At 41.3% G+C, this 27565-nt stretch overlaps 1 protein-coding gene across 3 annotated transcripts in view; it reads right to left on the bottom strand.

Moving 5' to 3' along the window:
- Positions 1–27565, bottom strand: part of ALLC (allantoicase) — a 100579-nt gene that overhangs the window by 55446 nt on the left and 17568 nt on the right. For all 3 annotated transcript variants that reach the window (XM_030198907.1, XM_030198908.1, XM_030198906.1), the window contains 5 exons: positions 22654–22704; positions 21891–21978; positions 17744–17869; positions 12645–12724; positions 8951–9083 (listed from right to left, as the gene is read on the bottom strand). In XM_030198907.1, the coding sequence (XP_030054767.1) occupies positions 8951–9083; positions 12645–12724; positions 17744–17869; positions 21891–21978; positions 22654–22704 (478 nt within the window). The remainder of the gene's footprint in view (positions 1–8950; positions 9084–12644; positions 12725–17743; positions 17870–21890; positions 21979–22653; positions 22705–27565) is intronic.

A 27565-nucleotide genomic window follows, 5' to 3' on the forward strand; every position in this document is an offset into this window, starting at 1 on the left:
GGATGGGCAGGACAGAGGAGGACTGCTCCCACCTCAACCATCTACGACCATCTTCAGGTAAACCCCAAGGGTGATAGGAGGCTAGGGGGCAAGTGAGAGTGGGGAGGGTTCCTGTGATCACATGTGGGCATGGCTTTGAGTAGGGGAGAGAGGCCTATTGGTATTGTTCAGGAAGGAGGGGGACCAGAGGGGTTTGGTAATGGGGGTTTAAGGACTTGAAAGAGCCAAATTCAAGAAATCTTGTTGAATGAATATTTGTGTCCTATTTATATTGGTGTTCTTTTTCTCCTTTTTATTCTTTGAGGATTTTATTTTGTGAACTGCTTTGGCCAATTCCGTTGTATTAGTGCTATATCAAGTTTTTAATAAACTATAAACGGTAAGTACATAAGATCTCTATGGGACAATTACATAGGATCTCTATGGGAGAGGAAGGGATAGAAAATGGGATAGATGGGTAGAATGGATAGGTCACGTAGTCTTTATCTGCCTTCATTTTTCTATGTTTCTAAATATAAAAATCATCAATATAGGTGAAATCCTACTGCTCACCAGCAATGGCTTGAACCACCCATCCTATATAATAATTCTCACCACCAACGTTCTAATGTGGGACTGCCTGTGTCCGTGGCTCCTGGAGTTGCTGAGCAAGGCTCCGTAGCCAGGATGACGTCTCTCACAGCTGATTCCAAGGCAAGGGGAGGAGTTGGGAAACACGCGGAGCCTGGGAATCAGCTGTCAGTGTGCCACTCCCTGCCACTTCGGAGCAAGTGGCAGGGAGCGGCACATCAAAAAACTACAAGCGTGGAAACAAAGAAACCTCCCCCCTTGGCGCATCACCCAAGCCCCCCAAGCACATCAAACTCCCCCCTCCTGCCTGCCTGCTGCTGGTGCTGCTGATGCTCCCCCAATGCCGGATCGCTGTTGAAAATGGCCGCTGAGACTTCCAATGGCGGTCTCGCGAGACTTCTGTTGAAGTCTTGGAGGCCGCCCTTTTAAGTATTGGCGGCCATTTTGAACAGCGATACAGCATCAGGGGAGCATCAGCAGTGCCAGCAGCAGGGAGGCAGGAACGTGGATCTTTCCTGCCTGCCCTGAAGATTTCGTTAAACACAACCTGGGTGGATGAAGGAGGGGCAGGTGAGAGACCAGGGTCACTAGACATGGGTGGCTGCAAGGGGGCAGGGGGAGAGGAGGGTCGCTGGACATGGGTGGCTGGAGGGGGGCAGGGGAGAGGAGGGTCGCTGGACATGGGTGGCTGCAGGGGGAGATGTGCTTCGGTTGGGGGGAGGAGGGTGTTTGATGTGCCGGGGGGGGGGCTTGGTTGATGCGCCGAGGGGGGGGGGGGGGTCTTTGTTTCCGTGCTTGTAGTTTTTTGATGTGCCGCTCCCTGCCACTTGCTCCGAAGTGGCAGCGAGCGGCGCACTGACAGCTGATTCCCAGGTAGGGGAAGGAGTACCTCCCCTTGCCTTGGAATCAGCTGTGAGTGACGTCATCCTGGCTACGGAGCCTTGCTCAGCAACTCCAGGAGCCACGGACACAGGCAGTCCCACATTAGAACTTTGGTGGTGAGAATTATTATATAGGATAATGTATTACATTGCTTTTTTTATTATTATTTCTGATATTTCCAATACATTTATGTTTGTAGATATAAATGTAAAATTGAATAAATAAAATAAAATTTAAAAAACCTGATGGACTAGGAAATAGATTAAACAAAATTGACAACAAAGGTGAGCCCTGAGGAACTCCCCTATTCATGATCCAAGGTATATAACATTGTCCCTCCCAAGCTATCCTCAAAGTACTATTTTCAGGAAATCTGTGAACCAAGCAAATATTACGTTTTTGGCCCCTATAGAGCTTAAACATTGTAATAGTATATTATGTGGAACCAAGCGGAAAGCTGCTGATAGGTCCAATCATAGGAGGAAAGCCTTTTGGCCTTTATCAGTTATGGCCCATAAATCTGTTATAATTGCCTCTAATACTGTTTCCATACTATATAATGTGTGAAATTCTGACTGTGCTGGGTCCAAGTTCTCAAAGTCTGATAAGTAATCTTGCAATTGGGTTTTTACTGCTGCTTCGACTACCTTAGCCAAAATCTGTATATTTGCAACAGGGTGATAATTAGCACATTGTTATGACTTTTCATGGATAAAGTTCAATGTAGAGTATAACAAAGCAAAAGGACAATAAAATCTGTCTTCCACCTATCATGTCTTCTCCCTCCCTGAATTCCCTTTCATCCTTCCTTTGATGTGTCTCAGGTCCATGCCTCTTTTCTCTCTTATGTCACCTCTTTTCCTTCCTTTGTCCCATATTTTCTGCTCCCTCACTTCAAGTATTTTTCTTCATGCAGTCATTCCTTCCCTCCAATATGTTGTATTTCCACCTATCCCCATCCCACAACCACAAATATTGGCCTGTGTCATACCCCCATTTTTAATACCATGCACTCCTTCTCTCCTCTCCCACCTCCTTCCTTTTCTACTCTTCTGCCACCACTATAATCCCATCAAGATCACTGAGTTTTCTCCCCTACCTTGCAACACCAGCTTTTCATTGTTCATGTTGCAGCACTTACTGCAGATCCTCCTCTGAAATGCATAGCTCTGGCATGCATAGCCAGTCACAATTTCATGAGATCTAAGAATTTGACTGGTATGGCACATCACAATACACAGAATCACAAGGGCCAGAAGAGGATCAGTGCTGCCCACAGCAGTTTACAGTGAGAGAGGATTTTGAAGGGGAAGGATGAAAAAAAAGAAAGCCTGGAAGTCATGGGATTGAGAGGCTACAAAAAAAGGCTGCTGATTTTTTTTTTTATTTAATTCACAAATTTCTATTCAGCATTATCTATAGAAATCTTAGCGTGTTATAACAAATATTCATAAAGTTCAAAACATACTAAAACAGGCATCATTCATTATAAAATCATGTAAAATAACAGAAATTAAAAACAAAAATTTAATCCAGTGCAAAAGCTTGCTGGAAAAAATATGCTTTTAGCTTCTAAGAGAAATAATCAAAGTTAGCTGTCTTAATTTGAAAGGAAGATTGCTCCATAAAATCAGGCCTCCAATACAAAACATCCAAGCATGATCTTCAGCCAAGTGGACTTGGTGAAATGAAGGAATATCTAATAGATATTTTCTTGATTATTTATTTATTTATTCATTCTTGTATCCCACTGTTATTCAAAAACAAGGTTTTTTTCAAAATGGCTTACAGTTTACATTAAAATTACAGTAATGTTTTACAGTTGTGACTTAAAGATGTAATTTGTTAGCTATAGGATTTTTTGAAGAGGTATATTTTCGGTTCTTGAACTGAAGATAGTTAGTGATACGTCTTGTGACTTTTGGGATTGAGTTCCACCATTTGGAGCCCAGGTAGCTGAATCCTGCTGTGTTATGTTTCTGCAGTTGGGTAGGTAAAGAAGTAGGTAGCTTCTGGTTTCTGGGCTTGCTTTTCTTTGAGATAATTCAATCATATCTTACATGTATACAGGTACCATTCCAAATAGTATCTTGAAAATTAGGGTTCTAGCTTTGAAGAGTAGTCTTGCCTTGATGCAGCCAGTGTGGTGTTTTAAGTAATGGGGTAGCTCTTTCGTATTTCAACTTTATGAATATTAGTCTTGCTACTGTGTATTGGATGGTTTGTAACGATTTTAGTGTGTTTTCCTTGCACCCTACGTATGCCAAATTACAGTAATCTAATTGTGATAATATCGACGATTGTACCATTATCCAGAATGATTGTCTGGGAAAGTAGTCTCTTATCCTTCTCAGTTTCCATAGTGTTCTGAAGCATTTTGATGTCTCTGTTTAGTTTGAGTTTGAAAGTTGTTGCCCAGTTTTCCATAAGCTCCAGGCCTGTTTTGACTTTGTCCAGTATTTCTGTGATGCTGTTGTTAAAAGGTATGTAGATGGTGACATCATCTGCATATATGAATGAGTTGCAGCCCATTGCTTCCAGTTTTTTTCCGATTGGTGCCATCATTACATTGAAAAGTATTGGTGATATTGGAGATCCCCGTGGTACCCCACATTCAGGGATCCAAGAAACTGATATCTGGTTTGACATCTTTACAATGTAGGATCTGGTCCTTAGGAATCCATTGAACCATTCTGCCACTGCACCACATATTCCCATGTTGTCAAGTAGGGCCATTAGTATTCTGTGGTCTACTAGATCAAACATGCTTGACATATCGAATTGTAGTAATAATATATTCTGTCCTTGGCATATTAAGCTTCTGAACTTTGTTATCAGGGTGGTTATGACTGTCTCAGTGCTGTGTTGTGGTCTGAAACCTGATTGAGAGTTATAAAGAATTGAGAATTGTGTTAGGTATTCCATTAGTTGCTGCGCTACCAGACCCTCCATCATTTTGGTCAGTAGTGGTATTAAAGCCGGTCAGTAATTTGTGATGTCACTGATCTTGCTTGTTGTGTTTTTAGGGATTGGAGTGAGTACGATGTCACCTTTGTCTGTTAAGAATTGTCCTTTTGAAAGCATGTATTCGATTTGTTTAGTGAAGCATTCACTGAACCATTCTGATGGGTCTTTCATCATATAGTTAGGGCAATTGTCTAGCAGGGAGTGAGTATGTGCATATTTTGTCAGTAATGTCATTAATGTGTTTAATTTTGGTGCTTTGAAAGAGGACCATATTCTGTCTGCCATGGTGTGGATGTCATTTATTTTGCTTTTTTGTAAAAAGTCTATGATGGGTGTTTGTGGTTTCTTTAGGTTTGATCTTGTCTTTGCTAGTTTTGTGTTCAAAATACTGTACAAGCTCATCTACAGTCAATGCCAGTACGTCTTCGGTTTTCAGTAGGTTGCTCATGAGTTTGAATATTTTTTTCGTGTTAGTCTGTTATGGGTTGGCATATGTACTGTAATATTATGCTCTAGCTTTATTTATGTTCTGTGTGTATGTTCTTTTAGCTTTTCTCCATATGGTTTTGTTTATGGCAGTTTTGTTTTTGGCCCATGTTCTTTCAAGTTTCCTGCACAGTTTTTTCAAGTGTAGTAGATCATCACTGGTCATGGTTGTTTTTTATTTCTTGTTTTTGTTTTGAGTGGTGCTATTTTGTTTAGTGTGTTTTCTCTTGTTTCATCCCAGTTTCTCATGAAGTGGATGTCCTTGGGTGATAGGTTACTTTGTTCATTCAATGCTATTGTCCAGAAGGTTCGATTGTCCACTTTACCTCTGGTTGTGAATAGGTGTGGTGTTCTTGGTTCTCTGTTCTTGCCATTTTCATTCCATTGTAATGTAAATGTGAGCTTGCTGTGGTCTGACCATAGTATTTCTTCCCATTTGTGGTTTGCTAATATGTGATTGTAGTTTGCTGAGAATCTGTGTGCTAGTATGTCTAATATGTGTCCTTTTGTGTAAGTTGAGGTATCTTGTGCTGTTTTGAGGTTCCATTGGTTTATGAAGTTCATTAGAGTTCTGGTGTTGGTGTCGTTTTGTTTTTCTAGGAGAAGATTGATGTCGCCTATTAGTAGGATATTTGGTTGGTTTGCACAAATGTTTGACACAAAAGCCATGAAATCATCTTGAGTGTTTGACCAGCTTCCTGGGGGGCAGTAAAACAGTATGATACCTAGTTGATCAACTAGTGTTGTGTCAGTGATTTTGCATGCCAGAATTTCAATTGCTGGGGATATATGTTTGGCGACAGGCTCTACTTTAAAGAAGGATTTGCATATTATTGCAATTCCACTTCCCTTCTTTTTTGTTCTGTTGATGTGTATTGTTTTGTATTCTGGTGGGCAGAAATCATTTAGTGGTGGGTCATCTTCGAGGTGTAGCCATGTTTATGTTCTGAGCAGTAATCCTAATTGATCCATTTCTATCCAATCTCTGAGTAGTGCTTCTTGTTAACTGCTGATCTCTCATTTATGTGTCCTACGGGTATCGGGACGTATTTATCATATTTGACGTTGGTGTGTTTAACCGTTTGTAATTGTCTGTGTGGTCTATCATTTTTGGGATTATGTTCTTGTTGATTATTGTTCAACTTTAATTTTACATTGTTTGTTGTTGGTTTGGTCTCTGTTTTGTTGTGGGGGTTATGATTAGGCTCTTCTAGTTGCTGATGTGTGAGTTGCCTAGAAGTGATGCGTACAGGGATTTTGTTCCATTCTTTAGGTGAAGTAGCTGGTATCCCCGTAATCCATATTGTTATTATGTAATAGAGAATCCATAGGCTGGCCATTTTGAAGGGTGCTTAGGCACAAGGGGGGAGTCTTTTGTATTTGTTCAGTGTTCATATTTCCCAGAATATAATGTTTTAGTTGGATGAAAAATTTTTAGACTTGCTGCAGCGTTTAAAGATGCACCATTATTAAGGGCCTTAAAAACTAAAGTCAACACCTTAAACTTACTACAGCAAACAATCGGCAACCAATGAATGTCCTGTAATATAGCAGTAATATGAACAAAACGTGAGACCATGATGACCATGGAGGGGAGCAGGATGGATAAAGAGATCAGTATCAGGGATAAGGGGAGATGAGAAACCATTTGTTTTATAGTAACATACCCCTCCCCCCTTTTACAAAGCTGCACTAGCAGCTGCAGGTGCGGTAATGTTGACACACCCATTCAAAGTGAATGGGCTTTGTCGGCATTACCTCGCAGCAGCCGCTAGCACAGCTTTGTAAAAGAGAGGGATAGTAACATAGTAGATGACAGCAAATAAAAAACTGTACAGTCCATCCAGTCTGCCCAAACAAAATAAACTCATAGCATAAGGTATGATGCAATACTGCCTATGCATACTTGATCTTGATTTGTCCTTGCCAGTTTCAAGGCACAGACTGTAGATGTCTGCTCAGCACTGGTCTTGTTATTCAATTACTGAAGCTGCAAATTACCAAGAAAAGGTGAACTATATGTAAAAGCCAAAGAATACCAGGAAATGAGGTGTCTTATCAGACCTCTTTCCAGTAATACTAGATACTGTAGTGTGCAAGACAGCTGATATCAAGTTGAATGAAAGAAATGAAGTAAAAATTCTGAGAAACTGGATTAACAGTCTGATTCACTAAATATTTTACCTCATATAGATACAATGGGAAAAAACTTTGGTGAGGAGAGAGGGCAAAAGGCTTCGGGGCTTGGAATGCGTTTGGAGAGACTTTTCCAGTGACATCACTGACTCCGCCTCTTTCTCCTGGTACACCTTCTGGCCACGCCAAGGTTTTGTGAGAAAGGGCAAGAGGCTTCAGGGTTTGGAAGGCATTTGGAGGAGAGACTTTGCCGTGACATCACTAACTATTGTAAGCTCTTTGAGCAGGGACTGTCTTTCTTCTATGTTTGTACAGCGCTGCGAATGCCTTGTAGCGCTATAGAAATGCTAAATAGTAGTAGTAGTAGTAGTACACCTCTTTCTCTTGGTACATCTTCTGACCGTGCACTTTGAAGCAGTTTGAAGTGGGTCATATTCTGTTGGTCATCTTCTGGCAATATTACAGTATGAAGAGGAAAACTAAGCCAAAGGTGAAAGCTACTACATCCACTCCTAAAGAAAAGGGTCCAATGGATAAAAATCTCAAACTGGTCCCACAAATCATGAGTACATCTGTGTTATCATCAAAGGGAACCTCTTTAAGCTCCAACGCTAGAACCCCTCCCTTACTGCCCACATGCAGGTTTCAAGCTGAATCCACAACTGAAGTGTTGCAGGGGGAAGCTAAACAAAATCCTTCCCAGGCGTTACCAGTTCATCACCTGCCGAAGCTGCAACCAGTTGTTTTTGATCACTCAGCGGACATTCCAGTTGGGACTGTGGTTGAAGGAGATGTTTCTTTGATGGACATTTGGCAGGTGCTTTCTAAAACTGAGAGACTTCTACAAGGGAAGGTTGCACATTTATATGATTTTTCAATTCAGGTGCTAGATAATTTTGTTGTATTATAGGATAAGGTCACCAACTTAGAATCTTTTAATCTGTTATGCAGCCTCAGGTTCAGGCCTTACAGGCAGTTAATGCCTCTTCAGTTAAGGCAAACCTGAGTGTTCTGCATAGACTGGAGTTAATGGAAAATCATTAATGTATAAAAAATTTGAGATTTTTAAATTTCTCCTGAAATGTTGTTTAAAAAGTAATTTGAAGAGGTGTTACATTTAGATCAGGCGGAGAATCTTCCTATTCTTAAATGCTTTTATTTACCTAAAGTAGTTTCTGAAGCAGTTAAGCAACCTTCCACTGAAAAGGGTCAGTTAATACCATTTTTAGAAGACTCTCAGGATACTATTTCTTCATGTGCTACTTTATTGGTGATCTTTTCTTCAGACTTGGATAAATTACAAATATTGAAAATGTACTTTAAGGTGAAACATGCAGTTTTGTGGGCAAGTAATACAAATCTTTCCAGATGTTACATGTTCTATTCAACAAAGGAGAAAACTTTTTCTTAATTTAAAACCCAAGGTTTTGGCTCCGGGTGCAATGTTTTTTCTTCCTTTTCCCTGCAGATGTGTTGTACAACACAAAGGGAAGAGTTTTGTATTTTTTGATCCTTCTCATCTGGAAAGATATTTGTTACATCATGGTTAAGGGAACAACTAGGATAAAGAGTTTTGTAACTTAGTTAAACTCTAATGATTGGAAGTTTGTTTCTAATTCTCTTAAAACAATTGTCTTATTGTATATATTCTTATATATATACCACTATATATATATTCACTATATTGTATATATTCTTGCTCTTTCTCTGAGATGTGGACTTGAGGTTTAATGAAGGTATGCAGTTGTATTAGATTTCCCTTTTTTCTTGAGAATGATATTGGTGTATATAACCTTTCTATTTTGGATTCCTCGTGTAAATAATTTATAAATCTTTAAAAGTAAAAGAAGAAAAGCTTTAGTGAATCAGCTATAAATGCATTAGGACATGCAACCTTTTTTTTTTTTACCTGGATATATGTTGAGCCTGATGTGAGTCCACCTCTGCTTAGACTGGACAGCAAAATAACTGTGGCTACTTTCAAGATATCCTGGTTTTAGCTCTGTCATAGGAACTAAAATCTCCCAGGTGTCTGAATGAAGCTGATGACAAATATCAATACATTAGTTTCTCTAATCTTAAAAGAACATTTCTCTTACCTCTTACCCAGGACCGTATTCACTAAAACTCAGGGTAATAAGTTTTACCAAACACCTCAATATATTTTTATAGGAATATTAAAATGGGACTTAACTTGGTATGCCAAAATTTTTACTGAGGGTGTGGTAATAATTGCCCTCAGTACCATTGCTTTAGTGTTATTGTGTACATTAACACAAAAAGTTGAATATCCACATTAGCTGTGCAATAACCAGACCTTTAACTTTGAGCAAGTTAGAATGGAGAATTATCTCTCCCCTAAGTCTTATTGAAAAAAAGCATTCTCTCCACAATTTCTCTTTGCAACCAAGCACCAGCAACACTTTCTGTGAGCCATTTCCTCAACAAGCATCCCCTGCCCAAGATATCCCAATATAACCATCATCCCTCAGTGGCAAAAGAAAGCACCTCACTACTCCAGAAACATGTCTTACTATACCAGAGAAGTTGAGTTTTCGGTGACAGGGACATCAAAGCCTCTCCCCAAGCACTCTGAATGCCCTCTAAAAGCATCCCCCTCAAGTAGGGGGCGGGTGCAACCCAGTCCTCAGGACACACCTAGCGAGCCAGGTTTTCAGGATATTCACAATGAATATACATGAGAGAGATTTTCATACAATGGAGACAGTGCATGCAAATCTATCTCATTCATATTCATTGTGGATATCCTGAAAACTTGACTGGCTAGGTGTGTCCCGGGGGCTAGGTTGAGAACCCCTGCCCTCAAGGAGTCACTAATGGCAAAAGAAACCCCTCACTCCGCAGAAACATATCTTACTATTTTGGAGAGTGTGACAAGGCACTACTGTGCCCTTGTCATGGCGAAAAAAAAGAGTGTCCAGCCCTGTGGTATTAATCTCCAGCTTATTGTCAAGCAACCTAGAAATGGTGGGTTGGCCTTTAATAAATGAGAAACTACAATTATCATGAGGCCATGGCTTTGAGGTCAGCAGGCTAGAGGAAAACTTGGAGAAAGCTATCTGATCCAGCAGACAATTACCGCACTAAACAGAATATTTAATTCATAGAACAGGGGTACTCAAAAGGATCCGGAGGCCAGTTGGGTTTTCAGGATATCTTTAATGAATATTCATCTGTCTATAAACGAGTTCATTAACCTCTTCCCCGGTTATGCTATTATAATTACTAGAACTAAAACCGGTTCCACAATTATCTTTATATTTCTTTATTTTCTTATACTTTGAATTCTTTATGTATTTATACAATTATGATACCGGCAATGAGGGAGACAGATACTGCATCATAGGGGGGGGGAACAAAGGAGAAAGCCAGCCAGGTACTGCATGGGGGGAGGTTGGACAGAGGGAGAGAAGTGCTGCATGGCATGGGGGGGGGGAGTAAGGAAGGAGAGAGTTGCTGCATGGGGAGTCAAAGAAGGAGCGAGGTGCTGCATTGGAGGGAGCAATGAGGAAGACAGGTACTGCATGGGGGGGAGCAAGGAGAGAGTGAAGTGCTGCATCAGGAGGGGTAGAGAGGGACAAAGTTGCTGACTAAGGTCAATGAGGGACAGAGGTGCTGCATCAAGATGGGTGCAAAGAAGCAGAGAAGTGCTGGATAGGGAGGTTAGGTACCAAAGAAAGAGATTCAGTGAGGTGAAGGAAATGAGAAAGAGAAGGACCACAGAGAGGGAAAGAGGTGCTGGACTTTGGGGATGGGGATTGGAAGGACAAGAAAGAGAGAGAGGTGCCAGGACATGTGGGGAAAGAAGGAAGAGGGAAAAGTGCTGACCCTGCAAAGAGGAGACACAACAGAAGTGAGGGAAGAGCGAAGAATACTTGCTGGACCCCTGGGGTGAGAGAGAGGGGAAGATGCTAGCATGTGGCTGGGGGCATGGATGGCAGGGGAGGACAGGGGGCAGAGGAGAATCGCTGCACATGGATGGGAGGGGAGGTCAGTGGAGAGAGATTTGCTGGACGGGGAGGGCAGGGGATAGAGGAGAATCGTTAGAAATGGATGAGAGGGAAGGGAAGGGGAGAGAGAGGAGAATCGCTGGACATGGATGGCAGGGGAGGACAGGGGATAGAGGAGAATCGCTGGACATGGGAAGGGAGGGCAGGGAAGAGAGAAGACATGCTGGACATGGATGGAGGGGAGGGAAGACAGGAAGGAGATGCACACGGATGGGAGGGGAGGGCAGGGGAGAGAGGAGAAATGCTGGAAATGGATGGAGAGGAGAGCAGGAGGTAGAGGAGAATTGCTGGACATAGATGGATGGAGGAGTTGGCGGGGAGAGAGGAGAAATGCTGGACTTGGATGGAGGAGAAGGGAGAGAGAATTATTGCTTGGATGGATTCAGGGGAGGGAAGAGAGAGGAGAAATGCTGGATATGGATGGAGGTGAGGAGAGAGGAGAAGTGCTGGACATGGATGGAGGGAAGGAAAGAAAAAAGAAGAAGCACATGGATGGAGATGAGGGAAAGGGAAGAGAGGAGAAAAACTGCACATGGATGGAGAAAATAGGCAAAAGCTGGATCCACGTTATACCTCCTCCAGTCAATTCCACTGAGGAAGACCCAGCTTTTACTTATGGATGGAGGGCAAGAAATGAAGAAGAAATGAGGAAAGTAAAGAAATACATGAAAAGGAAGCCATGGAAACGGAGGAAAGTAAAGAAATACATGAAAAGGAAGCCATGGAAGCGGAGTTAAGAGAACAGATAGAGAGCAGCAGAATCAGAGACTGGGACCAATATGGATAGAAAAACAAAGTCACCAGACAACAAAGGTAGAAAAAAACCCTACCTTGATTTGTACCTGTCCTCTTCAGGGCACAGACAGTATAAGTCTGCCCAGTACTATCCCCGCCTCCCAACCACCAGCCACGCCTTCCCCCACCGGCTCTGCCACCCAATCTCGGCTAAGCTCGGCTAATCTCGTGCAGACAAGGGAGGGGTGACAGTAGTACAAAACAAAAACGATTACATGGAAGAAGCACAACGACAATTAAAAGACAGGGCATTTTATCAGGTGTTAACAAAAGACCCCATGATAGAGTATTCAACTAGGGTACATTCGGTGTTGACAGAGTTTTGTCAGAGGGGCACCATTAACAATAAAGAATTTAAATATTTGTGCAGGCAATTCTGGTTGTGCCAAAAATATATTTTGTACCTAAAATCCACAAAGATGTCATTAACCCTCCAGGACGACCAATAGTGAATGGAAGAGGTTCTTTGATGAAGCCCTTATCCCAATATTTAGATTTTCATTTAAATACAGCTATACCGAGCATGGGATCTTACATTAGGGACTCTACTCATTTATTACAACAATTGGAAGTCCTAAATCAAAATAATCATAGAGATCTTAAACTTGTTACCTTAGATGTGGCAGCATTGTATACTAATATTCCACAAACAACAGCATTAACTATGATAGAGGATCAGTTAAATGAGATGGAATATTCCCAAAACAAAAAGCTCCATAAAGTATATTCAATTGTAAAAAGATTTTAACATTGATAATTTTGTAAGCGATATTATACCTTTGTAATCAATCCAAATTCCTGATCTGAAGCAGCAGTTCCCATCCTTTCTCCTCTTGATGGCATCTCAGGTAAATCTTCTGCATAAGCAAAAGTATCATGATCAAAATACAGCAAAGCACAAGTTCATTAAATCTAAGCATGATAACAATTGTATTAAGGAACAAAAGCTGTTAAGAATGAGTTTGTGGTGCTTGGTGCGCTATACTGTCCATCAGAAGTGATGAATGTGGATTTTATTTCCTTTGATTGAGGTGCTGTCGGGTGTCTAGTTTTGAGAATATAAGACGTGGGTGATTTTAATATTCCTTTTGATCCAGTAGGAGAGGTGTTTGTGCAGCGGGATCATGTCATTTTTTTATTCTCTGTCTGCCTTGCATTTGAATCAGTTGGTTTTGGAGGCAACCCATTGTGCAGGACATGTGTTGGATTTGATATTTTTATCATTGGGGCTGATGGGAGTTTTATGTCAGTCTCTGATTCTATGTGCAGTTTTGTGGTCAAACCACTATTTGATTTCTTTTGCCTTGTGGTTTGTTACTACTTGGGCGAAGAAGGAGAGATACAGGAGGTTTGGGCCCAATTTGATGTTAAAAAGTTAGGAGATTGTTGGGTGCTCATGCTGAATATTGATGAGTGTCATTCTGTGGATGAAGCGGTTGAGATTTGGAATAGAACTGTATCTTCTGCTTTGGATGAAGTTGCATCTATGAGAACGGTGGTAAAGAATATAGGGAATAAACCTTCTTTGAAGGGGTGAACAAACATGTTGATAAAGGGGAACCAGTTGATATTGTGTATCTGGATTTTCAGAAGGCGTTTGACAAAGTACCTAATGAAAGACTCCAGAGGAAATTGGAGAGTCATGGGATAGGAGGTAGTGTTCTATTGTGGATTAAAAACTGGTTAAAAGATAGAAAACAGAGAGTAGGGTTAAATGGTCAGTATTCTCAATGGAGAAGTGTAGTTAGTGGCGTTCCCCAGGGGTCTGTGCTAGGACCGCTGCTTTTTAACCTATTTATAAATGACCTAGAGATTGGAGTAACTAGTGAGGTAATTAAATTTGCTGATGACACAAAGTTATTCAAAGTTGTTAAATTGCGGGAGGATTGTGAAAAATTACAAGAGGACCTTGGGAGACTGGGCGTCTAAATGGCAGATGATTTTTAATGTGAGCAAGTGCAAAGTGATACATGTGGGAAAGTTGAACCCGAATTATAGCTACATCATGCAAGGTTCCACATTAGGAGTCACGGACCAAGAAAGGGATCGTCGTCGTTGATGATACGTTGAAACCTTCTGCTCAGTGTGCTGCTGCGACTAAGAAAGCAAATAGAATGTTAGGTATTATTAGGAAAGGAATGGAAAACAAAAATGAGGCTGTTATAATGCCTTTGTATCGCTCCATGGTGCGACCGCACCTCGAATATTGTGTTCAATTCTGGTTGCCGCATCTCAAAAAAGATAAAGAGGCATATTTTCAAAGCACTTAGCCTTCCAAAGTTCCATAGGTTTCTATAGAACTTTGGAAGGCTAAGTGCTTTGAAAATATGCCTGATAGTGGAATTAGAAAAGGTGCAGAGAAGGGCGACGAAAATGATAAAGGAGATAAGACGACTTCCCTATGAGGAAAGGCTAAAGCGGCTAGGGCTCTTCAGCTTGGAGAAAAGGCAGCTGAGGGGAGATATGATAGAGGTCTATAAAATAAAGAGTGGAGTTGAACGGGTGGGTGTGAAGCGTCTGTTCACGCTTTCCAAAAATACTAGGACTAGAGGGCATGCGATGAAGCTACAATGTAGTAAATTTTAAAACGAATCGGAGAAACCTTTTCTTCACTCAACGTGTAATTAAACTCTGGAATTCGTTACCAGAGAATCTGGTAAAGGCGGTTAGCTTAGCGGAGTTTTAAAAAGGTTTGGACGGCTTCGTAAAGGAAAAGTCCATAGACCATTATTAAATGGACGGGGAAAATCCACTATTTCTGGGATAAGCAGTATAAAATGTTTTGTACATTTTTGGGATCTTGCCAGGTATTAGTGGCCTGAGGCAATCTGCCGCTTTCACAGAGAAGGCGCTGCGCTGCTGCTTTAGAGATTTTTTTTAATGCAGGGTGTTGGACGACAGACGGAGCTAAGGGTAGGCAGGCGGGGACAGGACTGTGGCACCAGTGGCCTGGGAGCAGGAGAGGGCGAGAGACTCCGGCGCCGGGCCCTCCTTGGTGGCCCAGGCCCAGGGAATTTTGTCCCCCCTGCCCCCCCTCTCGGCGGCCCTGAAAACAGGAGCTCCTTTAGGGTGAAGCTTTTAAGCCTCTTTCTACTTTTCCTAATTAGCGATGTCTTCTTAAGAGTTGTAGAAGCCAACAAACAGCAATGGTGACTGAAGCTTCAGAATGAAGATTACATGTAAACTGACTTTTTAGTGTCTGTCAGCTCATATGTTTCAGTGTAAGGCATGAAAAGTCCATATCCTTAACATACAGACCTATGGATTTTCTCTCTCAATTAGCTTTATCGGTATATACCTGGTTTGTCTTTTGTGTGTGATAGCCTTATTTATGCTGCTGTGTGTGACATGTTCAGTTTCTATGGTGTGGAGATTTCAGGGCAGAATGGTTTTCCCAGGCAGAGTGCCAACCCACAATTGAAGCCTGTAAGCTATATGGTTTATTACTGAATGCCATGGCAAGCTGGAATTGTATCTGAACATGCATCTACTGTACCTACAGCCTTCACTCTTTCAGGCCTGCTTACTTCAGAGCTGTCTTAACCCTTCTGTATATAGAAACTGATAGTTCAAATTTCCCTCTACCATTGTTTTGCTAGGTGCAAGAGCACCTTAACAATAATAGAGTGAGGTCCAACAGAAGCTGTAGCAGCAGCTCTGACACATGGGGAGCAGGCAACTCTGCTGACCACATTTCCTGAATGTCATCAAGTCTAATTTGTTTACCCTTGCAGGGCAAAGGTCAGTCTTTCTTTATACCATCCATCTCAGGAGTATCTGAAAAGAGGTGAAAGGGAAGGCTGCTGCCTCCTGTTTTCTGTAGTATCTTCAGTGGTTTGGGGAGGAAGGAATTTTTCAATTATGTTTAATCAATAGAAATAGAATAGAATAAAACACAGAAAAGAAAATAAGATGATATCTTTTTTTATTGGATTAACTCAATACATTTTTAGATTAGTTTTCGAAGGTAGCCCTTCTTCGTCTGATCTGAGGTGAACTACCGCCAGCGGCCATGCTGAACTGGCGGTAGTTTTGGGTTAGCTTTTGGTAAGCCCACATTGGGCTTACCAATGCTTTGTAAAAGGGGCGCCTTATAGAATTAGGGGGATAGTAACCAGTGGAAAGCACTGTCTTCTTATATGGCATTTTCAAAAAACCTGTTTACTGTGGCCCAGTTGTTTTAGCACTTTTAGGGTCCCTTTTACCAAGCTGCAGCAATAGGGGGCCTGCGCTGGCATTGATGCGTATTTTTCACGCACACTGAGGCCCCATTTTACAGCAGTGGGGTAAAAAGGAAGTCTTGCTTTCCTGCAGGAAATGACTGCGCGGCAAGTAAAGCATTTGCCACACGGCTATTTTGGGAGGAGCCCTTAACGCCACCCATTGAGGTAGCAGTAAGAGCTCCCACGCTAACCCAGCCGGAAATGATGGCACGCTAGGGGTGGGAAGTACCGCCGTGTTTAGCGAGCGGTAAGCTCGCATTGAGCTTACCACCGCTTAGTAAAAGGAGCCATTAAATTCCAAACTGCCCACGCTGGTTGAAGTTCATTTAACCACTATAGCTCATTTCCATAACTGTATTTTGTATGTTCTTGCTATAGAGATTGTCCTGCAGATAAGCAGAACATCTCTCCTTCCAACGAAAAACAAACAGCTATCGCATACAGTCACAGCTAATCAAACCTATTCTATCTTGCTGAAAAAACTGGAAACATTAGCAATCTTAGTGTTGCAGGAATTACCACTATTGTTAGCAGAATCTGTGGTACTTCAGGAGTCAAACACCACACACCAGAATGAGAGAGGAATCTTCTTTATTTGCCAGCAAACAAAGTAGGACATCAGCGCTAACCCTCTCCTTCTCTTAGCTCTCTGTGTCTTGTGTCTCCTGTCTTGGTTCCTTCTCGTCTCAGCTCCTTCTCTTCTAACGTAAGCTGCTTCTGTTCTCCTTTATATAGGGTCCTAAACCCCTCTAGCCCCCCTTTGTCACCAGATGGTAAAGAATAGATTGATTACCCTGTCTTGAACTAATTATCTCTACACATTTACTCAAAAATATCAGTTACATAGGTTTGAGATATTTCCTAAACTGACCTATGACCTGGGGCCTCTCAAACTAGACAATGTGGCACCTATCTCCTGCATTTTATTATTATTAAATTCTCAGATTCCCAGCTAACTTCATAACTAGCTGGGTTCATTAAGGGGCCAATCTTACTTAATGGCACACAGACATGGTTTGTTATTACTTTCAGGAGACCAGTCCTACACTTAGCTATAATCCATCAAGGAGAAGACTTGACTTTTCCTGACCTCTTTCACCTAGCTAGGACTGTGGATAATTCAAACCAGATGATGACCTCTTAAACTGCAGACAAATCTCACTTGAAAGTCAGACACTGAATTGAAAAGATATTTTACATAGAGAAATAGAACTTATTAATTAAACAGAATAAAACATATTTTAAAATAAGCAAAAATCAGAATTCCTTATAAGACAAAATCTAAATTATCTAGAATTATTTAAATCTACTCTATCTCCTTCTAAACAGCATTCAGCCTAATCTTTTAAAACAGCTTGCATGCTGATCCCCTCGAGATTATCCACTATGCCTTACGTAGAATGGCATCCAGATGTGGTAAATAATGCCTTTGAACCAGCCTTAACAATCCATCACTCAAAAAGGGACAAAGAAAGTTTTATTTCTCACTGACCTTTCTAACCTCTAGTCTAGCAAAAGCTAGACATTTGAGTAATTAAACCCAGATGGCATTCTATCACTTGCAGGACTGAACCAAACTTAAACAGAATTAACAAATTAATATGATTTCTCTGCCCAGGCTGCCTCATTAGAACTCGATCTCCAAATCATTACCTTGTTTCAGGCTTGCTGCCTGAATTGACACATGAGGAGCATAGTTGCCAGTGAAGAACCGTGTGTCTACATCAAACCCATGAATAATGCCTGGTACGCCCAGCTGAATGATACACCAGTCATGACCTAATAAATAACAAAAATAATTCAAAATATGACTTTTTTTACTGGCTTTAATATGTGAAAGAAAATATACAGAAATGTTATTCTATATTGTATTTCAAGGGCTTATGAACCTAATTTTCAGATGAAATACACAAAATCTACAGTGAATTTTCTACCGAAAGAAAAAGTGTTTGTATAATTAATATTCTTCATATATTACCAAGGATAACAATCAGCATATAGGAGTGTAGTTAACAACATGTGCTATTTTGCCACTAACTCATGCTATTTTAGCACAGGTCCCATTTTATGCAATGACACCTAAGGATCTGTGCACTTCTGTGCGGCATTGCCAACACAGCCCATTCAAGGTGAGCGGGCTGTGTTGGTACTAGCGCACAGCCAGCTGCACCCCACCCCCCCCCAAAAAAAAAAACTGCTACTGATATTTATAGACAAGGAAAGAATAAATAGAGATTTCTCAGTGTAGCCTTCATCTGTTGTCATTTACAAAGGGGTCCTTTTATTTAAGCTCCGCCACTAGTAAATGGACTTAGCACATCCTTACTCGGGTCTTTCCTGCTCTCCAACCCATTTCTAGTATGCTCACAAATTCGGCCTTTTTTTATTATCTTTTTTTAGTTCCAAAAAATGAATTTGGAAACACCGCCTCCTATTTAGAAAGAAAAATGATCATAAATTGTTATTTCCCATTCTTAGGGGCCCTTTTACTATAGCTTAGTGAGCACTAACACAATTAGCACGCTCTGAATGCTGTCCACCCAATATTCAAAGCAATTTAAGCGGGCAGAAGAGATTCTGGCCTGTTTAAATTGCTCCTGGCTGCCCAAACATTGATCTTCAATGCTACTTAACCAGGCAAAACTGCTGAATATTGACTCTGATTGTCCATTTTTAAAAATGGACAGGTCAGGGGTGGTACAGGGGGTGGCACTGGGGAAGAGCCACATTTTCAAGATGATGACAATAGCGACAGAAGCAAGTGGGATTCATACCTGCCCCTAGTGGCATCTTCAAAATGACTGCAGCGACCTCTCGTGACCGCCTTACAGTACTGCAGTAGTACCACGAGGCTGCTGCAAAAGGTTGTGGCAGCCATTTTGAAGATGCTGTCGCTAAAGGCAGGACTCAGCAAATGAGGTTCGCTCCTGCCCCCATTACCCCCACTGGACTACCAGGGAGCTATACAAGCTTGGAGGGCCTAGCCAGATGGGGGAGGATTGGGGGGAATTTTCCAGGAGAGGAGGTTTGTTAATGTCGCAGGCGATATTCAGCATGGGCCTGCACAACTGTCTTATGTGGGCCTTGGCTAAATATCAGCCAAGACCTGCATAAGCTCTTGTGGCTAGCAAACAGGATAGTTAGCCCCAGATGTTCAGTGCCAGGACTTGCACATGGCCCAGCAATGAATATCACTGGCTAACTTAGGGGCCTTTTTACTAAGGTTGGGGAGGGCTAATGGCCCAGCACATGCCCACACTAATGCAGGTCAGTTTTTACACGGCTTAGTAAACCGACCCCTTAGCCAGCCATGGTCACATTTTTAAAAAATGTCTCCAGAAGAATATTACCCCTTATATGTCCTATGTTATACCTATAGCCACATAGCACTTAGCGCATGCGTGGGTATCCCATGCCATATTGGCACTACTGCCAGGCTAGTGAGTGCACCCAGTAGTAATTCTGAGTTTGGTGCGTGCCAAATCCCGTGGTAGAAAATAATTTTCTACCTCAGGGGGACGTTCCTGGCAGTAATCAGCAGTTGGCGTGTGCTGCATGGTTACCACATGGGTAACATGTGAGCCCTTACCGCTAAGTCAGTGGATGGTGGTAAGTATTCAGGCTGCAAATAGGTGTGTGCTAGTGTGGAGGAGTGGCCTAGTGGTTAGGGTGGTGGACTTTGGTCCTGAGGAACTGAGTTTGATTCCTGGCATAGGCACTTCCTTGTGACTCTGGGCAAGTCACTTAACCCTCCGTTGCCTGCCGCATTGAGCCTGCCATGAGTGGGAAAGCACGGGGTACAAATGTAACATAAATAAATTTAATTTCACCACATGCCCATTTCCTGGCCCATTAAAAAAGTCCTTTTTCCTAAAAAAAAAAAAGGGCCCAGCACAAGCCCAAAACACACACCCACACTACCGCAGGCCGGTTTTTACCATAGCTTAGTAAACTGACCCATTAGTCAGCCATGGTCAGCATTTTTAAAAAAATGTCTCCAGTAGAATATTACCCCTTATATGTCCTATGTTATACCTATAGCCACATAGCACTTAGCGCATGCGTGGGTATCCCATGCCATATTGGCACTACTGCCAGGCTAGTGAGTGCACCCAGTAGTAATTCTGAGTTTGGTGCGTGCCAAATCCCGTGGTAGAAAATAATTTTCTACCTCAGGGGGACGTTCCTGGCAGTAATCAGCAGTTGGCGTGTGCTGCATGGTTACCACATGGGTAACATGTGAGCCCTTACCGCTAAGTCAGTGGATGGTGGTAAGTATTCAGGCTGCAAATAGGTGTGTGCTAGTGTGGAGGAGTGGCCTAGTGGTTAGGGTGGTGGACTTTGGTCCTGAGGAACTGAGTTTGATTCCTGGCATAGGCACTTCCTTGTGACTCTGGGCAAGTCACTTAACCCTCCGTTGCCTGCCGCATTGAGCCTGCCATGAGTGGGAAAGCACGGGGTACAAATGTAACATAAATAAATTTAATTTCACCACATGCCCATTTCCTGGCCCATTAAAAAAGTCCTTTTTCCTAAAAAAAAAAAAGGGCCCAGCACAAGCCCAAAACACACACCCACACTACCGCAGGCCGGTTTTTACCATAGCTTAGTAAACTGACCCATTAGTCAGCCATGGTCAGCATTTTTAAAAAAATGTCTCCAGTAGAATATTACCCCTTATATGTCCTATGTTATACCTATAGCCACATAGCACTTAGCACATGCTAATGTCCTTTAGCACACACTAATAGTAAGTTTTAGTAAAAGGGCCCCTTAGAGCTAAAGAGATACCACAGGCAGCAGTGTTCATTGATTTGAATAAATGTTCATGTAATTAAATATATAAAAGTAAATATTAAAAGCTGCTTAAAACCTTTCACATATCTGTTATCTCGGCAAGAATAAATATTTTAAAATCTCTTCATTTGAGTGCATACGGTATATAAGTTCCGTTTTGAAAAGTGTCATCGCTTGGATAATTAATAAGAAGCCTTTATTAAAGGGATGTTATATATATTATAACCTTGAAAATGAAAAAACATCTTTGAACAAACTGAGGATGTTTCTCCTCTAAGATGAAAGGTAGAGACTACAGTTACAACTTTTGCTAATAAACATTTTCATGATGAAGAATTCCTATGATAAAATATGGTTAAAAAAACAGAAAATTAATATAAAAATTTATTCCTAATTATTAAAAATCGCACAGTCAGGAAGCAGAGGCATGCTGGTATCTAAGGATGGAACGCCGATAATGCTCTGTTCTTTTATTTTGGCTTCTTTTATTTGCCATGGATTGTTGATATTGTTTGATTTTCTGTCTGTTTTATGTTTTGAAAAAAAAACTTTAATAAAATATGGAAAAAAAATTGCACAGTCAATATTCAGCTGAATTAGATCAAGATATCCAGTGCTAGGCATAGCTGGCGCTGGCGCTGAATTTCTGGGTCTTGGGTGGCCACTGGGAATTACCCAGGTAACACTGAGGATAGCTACCCAGTGAACCTAGGACAGCCTTTTCTCTGTCCTAAGTTAATATCAGTAGTATCAGGATAACTTCTGACTCTATTCCAACACTGCCTCCGAATCACCCTGGCACTAATCAGAAAATGCCAGAGCAGTCTGCCCAGATTTTGAGCAGTAGTATCTGGGTAAATGCCATTTTAACTATGGATTAGACTTCATGAGCGGGAATTATTTGGGTAGGATCTGTTCCTACCTGAATAAATCCTAAACATTGACCCCCTACAATGATAATGTACAGCCGCAATACTTTCTTATTTATCTGCACATGTATTACCTGGAATCCTTTTTCTTCTCGTCTCCCATCCATCCATCCGCTTGCCAAACTCAGTAAATAAATCTGCTTTAAATTCTGGATCCTGTCTCTGCAGAAAAAATGTTTTAGGATGTTGGTTTCAAGCATGCTCATTTACAAAAGGGTAACTACAGCAGATGAGTCATAGTCATAATCATGACAATTAAATATGAATTAATATTTGATCAGGTCGATATTCAAAATGATTTGTGCAGTTAACTTCAAAGTTAACTACAGAAATTGAGAAGGCTGTAAATTTGGAGTCTGACCCAAAAGTTATTTAGATAGAAGAGGAAGAGATTAAAAACGATGGACTGGATTTTACATTTTAATTATTTGCCTATTCCAAATCTGAGCTGAAGGTGAATTAGAATCAGGTAGACAAGTTATTTCCCTGTTCAAGAGGGCTTGCCATGAAAATTGTACCCGAGGCTATGGATGTAGTTGTGTCTATAGTGATGCTATTGGATGAGTGTAAAGAACTGTGAGACATTCCCTTGTTATGAAATATGGCAATGTCCCTTTAAGAAAATGTTTCTCAGCCCTGTCATGAATCTACACCTATTTTAGATTGGTTTTCAGAATTGCCAATCTATGCAAATCTACTTCATGCATGTTCATCATAGAAGTCCTGAAAAAACCCTCAAGTTAGATGTGTCCCCATAACAAGTTTATGAACCAGTGTTGTAAGATGACCACAATATATACTCCAGATGTACAAATCAGAGAATATCATCAACTTTACCTTTAAAAGGTTCTCTGCTACTGCAAACCAGTCATCTGTTGCAAATAAAACCTATGGAAAAATATTTAATGTAAATTAAGAGATTTATGCCTAATTGAATGTATTAAAGGATTCTATAAAAAAAAGCTGTTAAATCATTTATCCCACCAACAGAAACTATAGTGGCAATTCTATAATCATACCTAAACTTACATTACCCAAATTGTAAAGGACTTAAATACAAAACAACTTACGCATCCACCTTCTCCTACGTAAGCACACAATTATGGAATGGACTCCCAAAAGCTGTAAAAACAATCCATAACCACCTAAACTTCAGAAAATCACTAAAAACCAACCTCTTCAAAAAGGCTTACCTCACCAATCCAACGTAAATCCCCACGTCCAGCAACACAGCTCAACCAATGATCGTACTGGACAATATACAATCTTCATTCCATACGTCCTTCACGGTACCTGACACACACCTACCTCATTTGACCACAATACAACCTTGTATTTGTTATCAACTGACTGGCGAATGCCTTTACAGTACTATGTAAGCCACATTGAGCCTGCAAATAGGTAGGAAAATGTGGGGTACAAATGTAACAAATAAATAAATAATGGTTTTAGGGCACACCTAACCCATTTTAGACTATTAGTGCAAATCCAATTTGTCATTCCAAAATTTAGGTATGATCACTTACACAAGTTCAATGTCTGGTGTTTATTGGCACACCTATATATTCTATAAGTTCAATTTGCTAGGCAGAACTCCCATGATACACCCATGCGCCACACACAGGTATGGCCCATTTATGCTGACCGCATCAAATCTGCACACTTTGCTTCATACTTGGTTAATCTCCTGTCTCAATTATGGTAATGTAACCTATTTAGGCTTACCTGCTTCAACTCTTAAACATCTGCAAACTTTGCAAAATGCAGCAATAAAACTTCTAGAAAATACTCATAAATATGATCATGTAACCTACTACTACTACTTAACATCTCTAGAGCGCTACTAGGGTTACACAGCGCTGTACAGTTTAACAAAAAGGGACAGTCCGTGCTCAAAGGAGCTTACAATCTAAAGAACGAAATGTCAAGTTGGGGCAGTCTAGATTTCTTGAATAGTGGTTAGGTGCCGAAGGCGACATTGAAGAGGTGGGCTTTGAGCAAGGATTTGAAGATGGGCAGGGAGGGGATCTGGCATATGGGCTTAGGAAGTTTATTCCAAGCATGGGGTGAGGTGAGGCAGAAAGGGCGGAGTCTGGAGTTGGCGGTGGTGGAGAAGGGTACTGAAAGGAGGGATTTGTCTTGAGAGAGGAGGTTACGGGTAGGAACATAAGGGGAGATGAGGGTAGAGAGGTAAGGAGGGGCTGCAGATCGAGTGCATTTGTAGGTTAGTAGGAGAAGCTTGAACTGTATGCGGTACCTGATCGGAAGGCAGTGAAGTGATTTGAGGAGAGGGGTGATATGAGTATATCGGTCCAGGCGGAAGATAAGACGTGCAGCAGAATTCTGGATGGACTAAAGGGGGGATAGATGGCAAAGTGGGAGGCCAGTGAGGAGTAGGTTGCAGTAGTCAAGGCGAGAGGTAATGAGAGAGTGGATGAGAGTTTGGGTGGTGTGCTCAGAGAGGAAAGGGCAAATTTTGCAGATGTTATAGAGGAAGAAGCGACAGGTCTTGGCTATCTGCTGGATATGCGCAGAGAAGGAGAGGGAGGAGTCGAAGATGACTCCGAGGTTGCAGGCAGATGAGACAGAGACGATGAGGGTGTTATCAACTGAGAATAGAGAGTGGAGGAAGAGGAGAAGTGGGTTTGGGTGGGAAGACAATAAGCTCGGTCTTGGCCATGTTCAGTTTCAGGTGGTGGTTGGACATCCAGGCAGCAATGTCGGATAAGCAGGCCGATACTTTGGCCTGGGTTTCCACAGTGATGTCTGGTGTGAAGAGGTAAAGCTGGGTGTCATCAGCATAGAGATGATATTGGAAGCCATGAGATGAGATCAGGGAGCCCAGGGAAGAGGTGTAAATTGAAAAAAGAAGGGGTCCAAGAACAGATCCCTGAGGAACTCCAACAGAGAGCGGGATGGGGGTGAGAATGTACTCTGAAGGTACGGTGGGAGAGATAAGAGGAGAACCAGGAGAGGATGGAGCCCTGGAACCCAAATGAGGACAGTGTGGCAAGAAGTAAATTGTGATTGACAGTGTCAAAAGCGGCGGATAGGTTGAGGAGGATGAGGATGGAATAGTGACCTTTGGATTTCTCAAGGAACAGGTTAAAATTCCATTGGTTAACCATCAAGTTTTGCATTCAATTTAAATTGTTTATATTGACACAAAGCATTTTACGAAAATATGACTCCAAATTTGAGCTCTTTAACTATTCTATATATACGCACAAGGACCTTAAGATCAATGTCCCAATGTAGATTGGTGGTTCCATCACTTTTAGAGGCACATTGGGCATTGATATGGGTCAGTGCCTTTTTTTAGGTTGTTCCTACACTTTGGAATCAGTTTCCAGACAATTTAGAACTATTGATTCCTTGGCCAAATTTAAAAAACAATTGCAGACCTATTATTTCATTTAGGTGTTTGGAACATCTGACCTTTCAGAAAATCAAAGGAATTGAATTTGAAATATCTGTATTAAATCCTAAACTATTAACCCTCTTGCTTACCTTTTAATTCAAGTTTCAAGTTTATTTGAGATTTACTCTCCCACCCAACAGGCAAACTATCTGAGCAGATTACAGGCTAAAAAAAATGATCATGTGGTGATTGACAAGACAAGAGAAGGCTAAAGAAAGGAACTGACAGGTGTGTGATGGGGTGGGGGGTAAAATACAAGAAGGCTATGTCTGTGTAGTCAGGGTCTGCACCTGGGGTTTGTGTGTGAACTGCCAGAGGCTGGTGGAATTAATTAAAAGAATCCTTGAAGAGGTATGTCTTAAGATTGGTCTTGCATGTATCTCAATATATTTTGGTTTTTAGAACCTTGTAAGAATGAGTCAGCATAAATGAGATATGAGCTTGAAGAAGGTCAATGAATTCTGTTGGTGAAGTTTTTAATAAATAACTCGGACAAGCATCCAGAAGGCAATGTGAAGAAGAATACTTTTTGAGAAAGGATTTGACAGTCTCATGAGTGGGTAGCAAAAAGGAGGACCACAAGTCAGTCAACTGCAATACCATCATCCAGACGAGGCTGCTTCATGCAAGATTGATAGTGACCTTAATTTGCAGTACAGTCCCCCTAATTTTAGTTACTTTTTGTTCAAAGTATGTGGCTAATTGATTAGCAAAGGATATGGCTACAGTTACTGATGTTACGTTTTCAGTCAACAGAAGCCTATTATGAAGGCTAAAGAGCTTATGGGCATTTAAGTGATTGCAACTAATTTGCACTTTATAGTAGAGGGTTTTAGCTTCTACCATCTTTTTCTTACAATCCATTATAGCCTTCCTCCAAAGTATTTTGTTCTTGTCAGATTTATATCTGGACCACATTCTCTCTAATTTTACTGCCTCTTTGGGAGGAGAATATCTTGATTGTACCAGGGTAACACCATATGGGTGAGTTTGGGCTAAACTTTGATGGGAGCCATACTATCCAGGGTAGAAATGCATAACTCATCCCACTTATACAGGAAATCCTCACTTCCTGCATCTGGAAGCTGTGGACTATCAAGGATTCCAGACCAGAATTTTACAGGATCAATTCTGCTTCTTGATTTAAAAGGAGGAGAGATGACAGTGGACTGAAAAGATCTAGTAGCTTCCCTCCAGTAAAGAGTGAACTTTAGAGACTTATAGTCTAACCAAAAGACATGGCACCAGGATGGGTCACCCAGTTAAAAAAATTCTCCATATGTACAGTTCTACATGCCAGCAGGTCCAGCAGATGACACATAATGTGAAGGATTGGGAATGTGGCAGAAGGAATCACTAGGAAGCAAGAAAATCAAGTAAGCTCTTTGTCTTAATATCCCTTGGGTTATCAAGATGCAAATTAATATCACCTACTAATAAAACATTAGCAAACTAAACACAAATATTTGAAAGGAAGTCAGAAAAACAGCTTTCCAAGGCAGACCAGCTTCCTGGAGGGTGATAGAAAAGAACAAGGCATATGAGCTCCAACAATATAGACCAGCAACAACCCAAATTGTTTCTCCACAAGTTCCCAGAACTATACACAGTACTATAAATGAGGTCTCACCAGAGACTCGTACAGAGGCATTAATATATCCTTTTTCCTGCTTTCCATTTCTTTCCTTATATATTCAAGCATTATTCTGGCTTTTACCATCGCTTTTTCTACCTGTTTGGCTACCTTAAGATCATCACATATGATCACATCCAAGTATGGCTCTTCTTTCATGCATGTAAGTTCTTTACCCCGTAAATGGTACCACTTCCTCAGTTTTTGCAGCCCAAATTCATGACCTTGCATTTTTTAGCATTAAATCTTAGCTGCCAAATTCTGGACAGTTCTTCAAGCTTTGGTAGGTCTTTCCTCATGTTAGCCACACAATCAGGGGTGTCTACTCTATTGCAAATTTTGGTATCATTTGCAAAGAGGCAAACCTAACCGGATAGCCCTTCTGGAATATCAGTTACAAAAATGTTTAAAAGAATCAGACCAAGAACTAATCTTTGCAGCACTTCACTTATAAGGGGACCCCACAGTTTTGACTGTGAGGGTGTATAACATTGACTGAGTCAGAGGAAGGAATGGATGGATAATAGGTATGGAAAAGGTGGGGAGGGAGGGGTGGGTAAGAAAGGAGGAATGGGAAGGAAGGGTTGAAAGGGTTAATGGTACATTATAGTAGTATAGCAAGTAGAAAGAAGCGGATTGGAGGATTATGAATGGTGTTTGATTGGTGGTTGGCATGGAGATGGCTTGGGGAAAGC

Source organism: Microcaecilia unicolor, chromosome 3 (assembly GCF_901765095.1).
Source record: "Microcaecilia unicolor chromosome 3, aMicUni1.1, whole genome shotgun sequence".
Taxonomy (NCBI): Eukaryota; Metazoa; Chordata; class Amphibia; order Gymnophiona; family Siphonopidae; genus Microcaecilia; species Microcaecilia unicolor.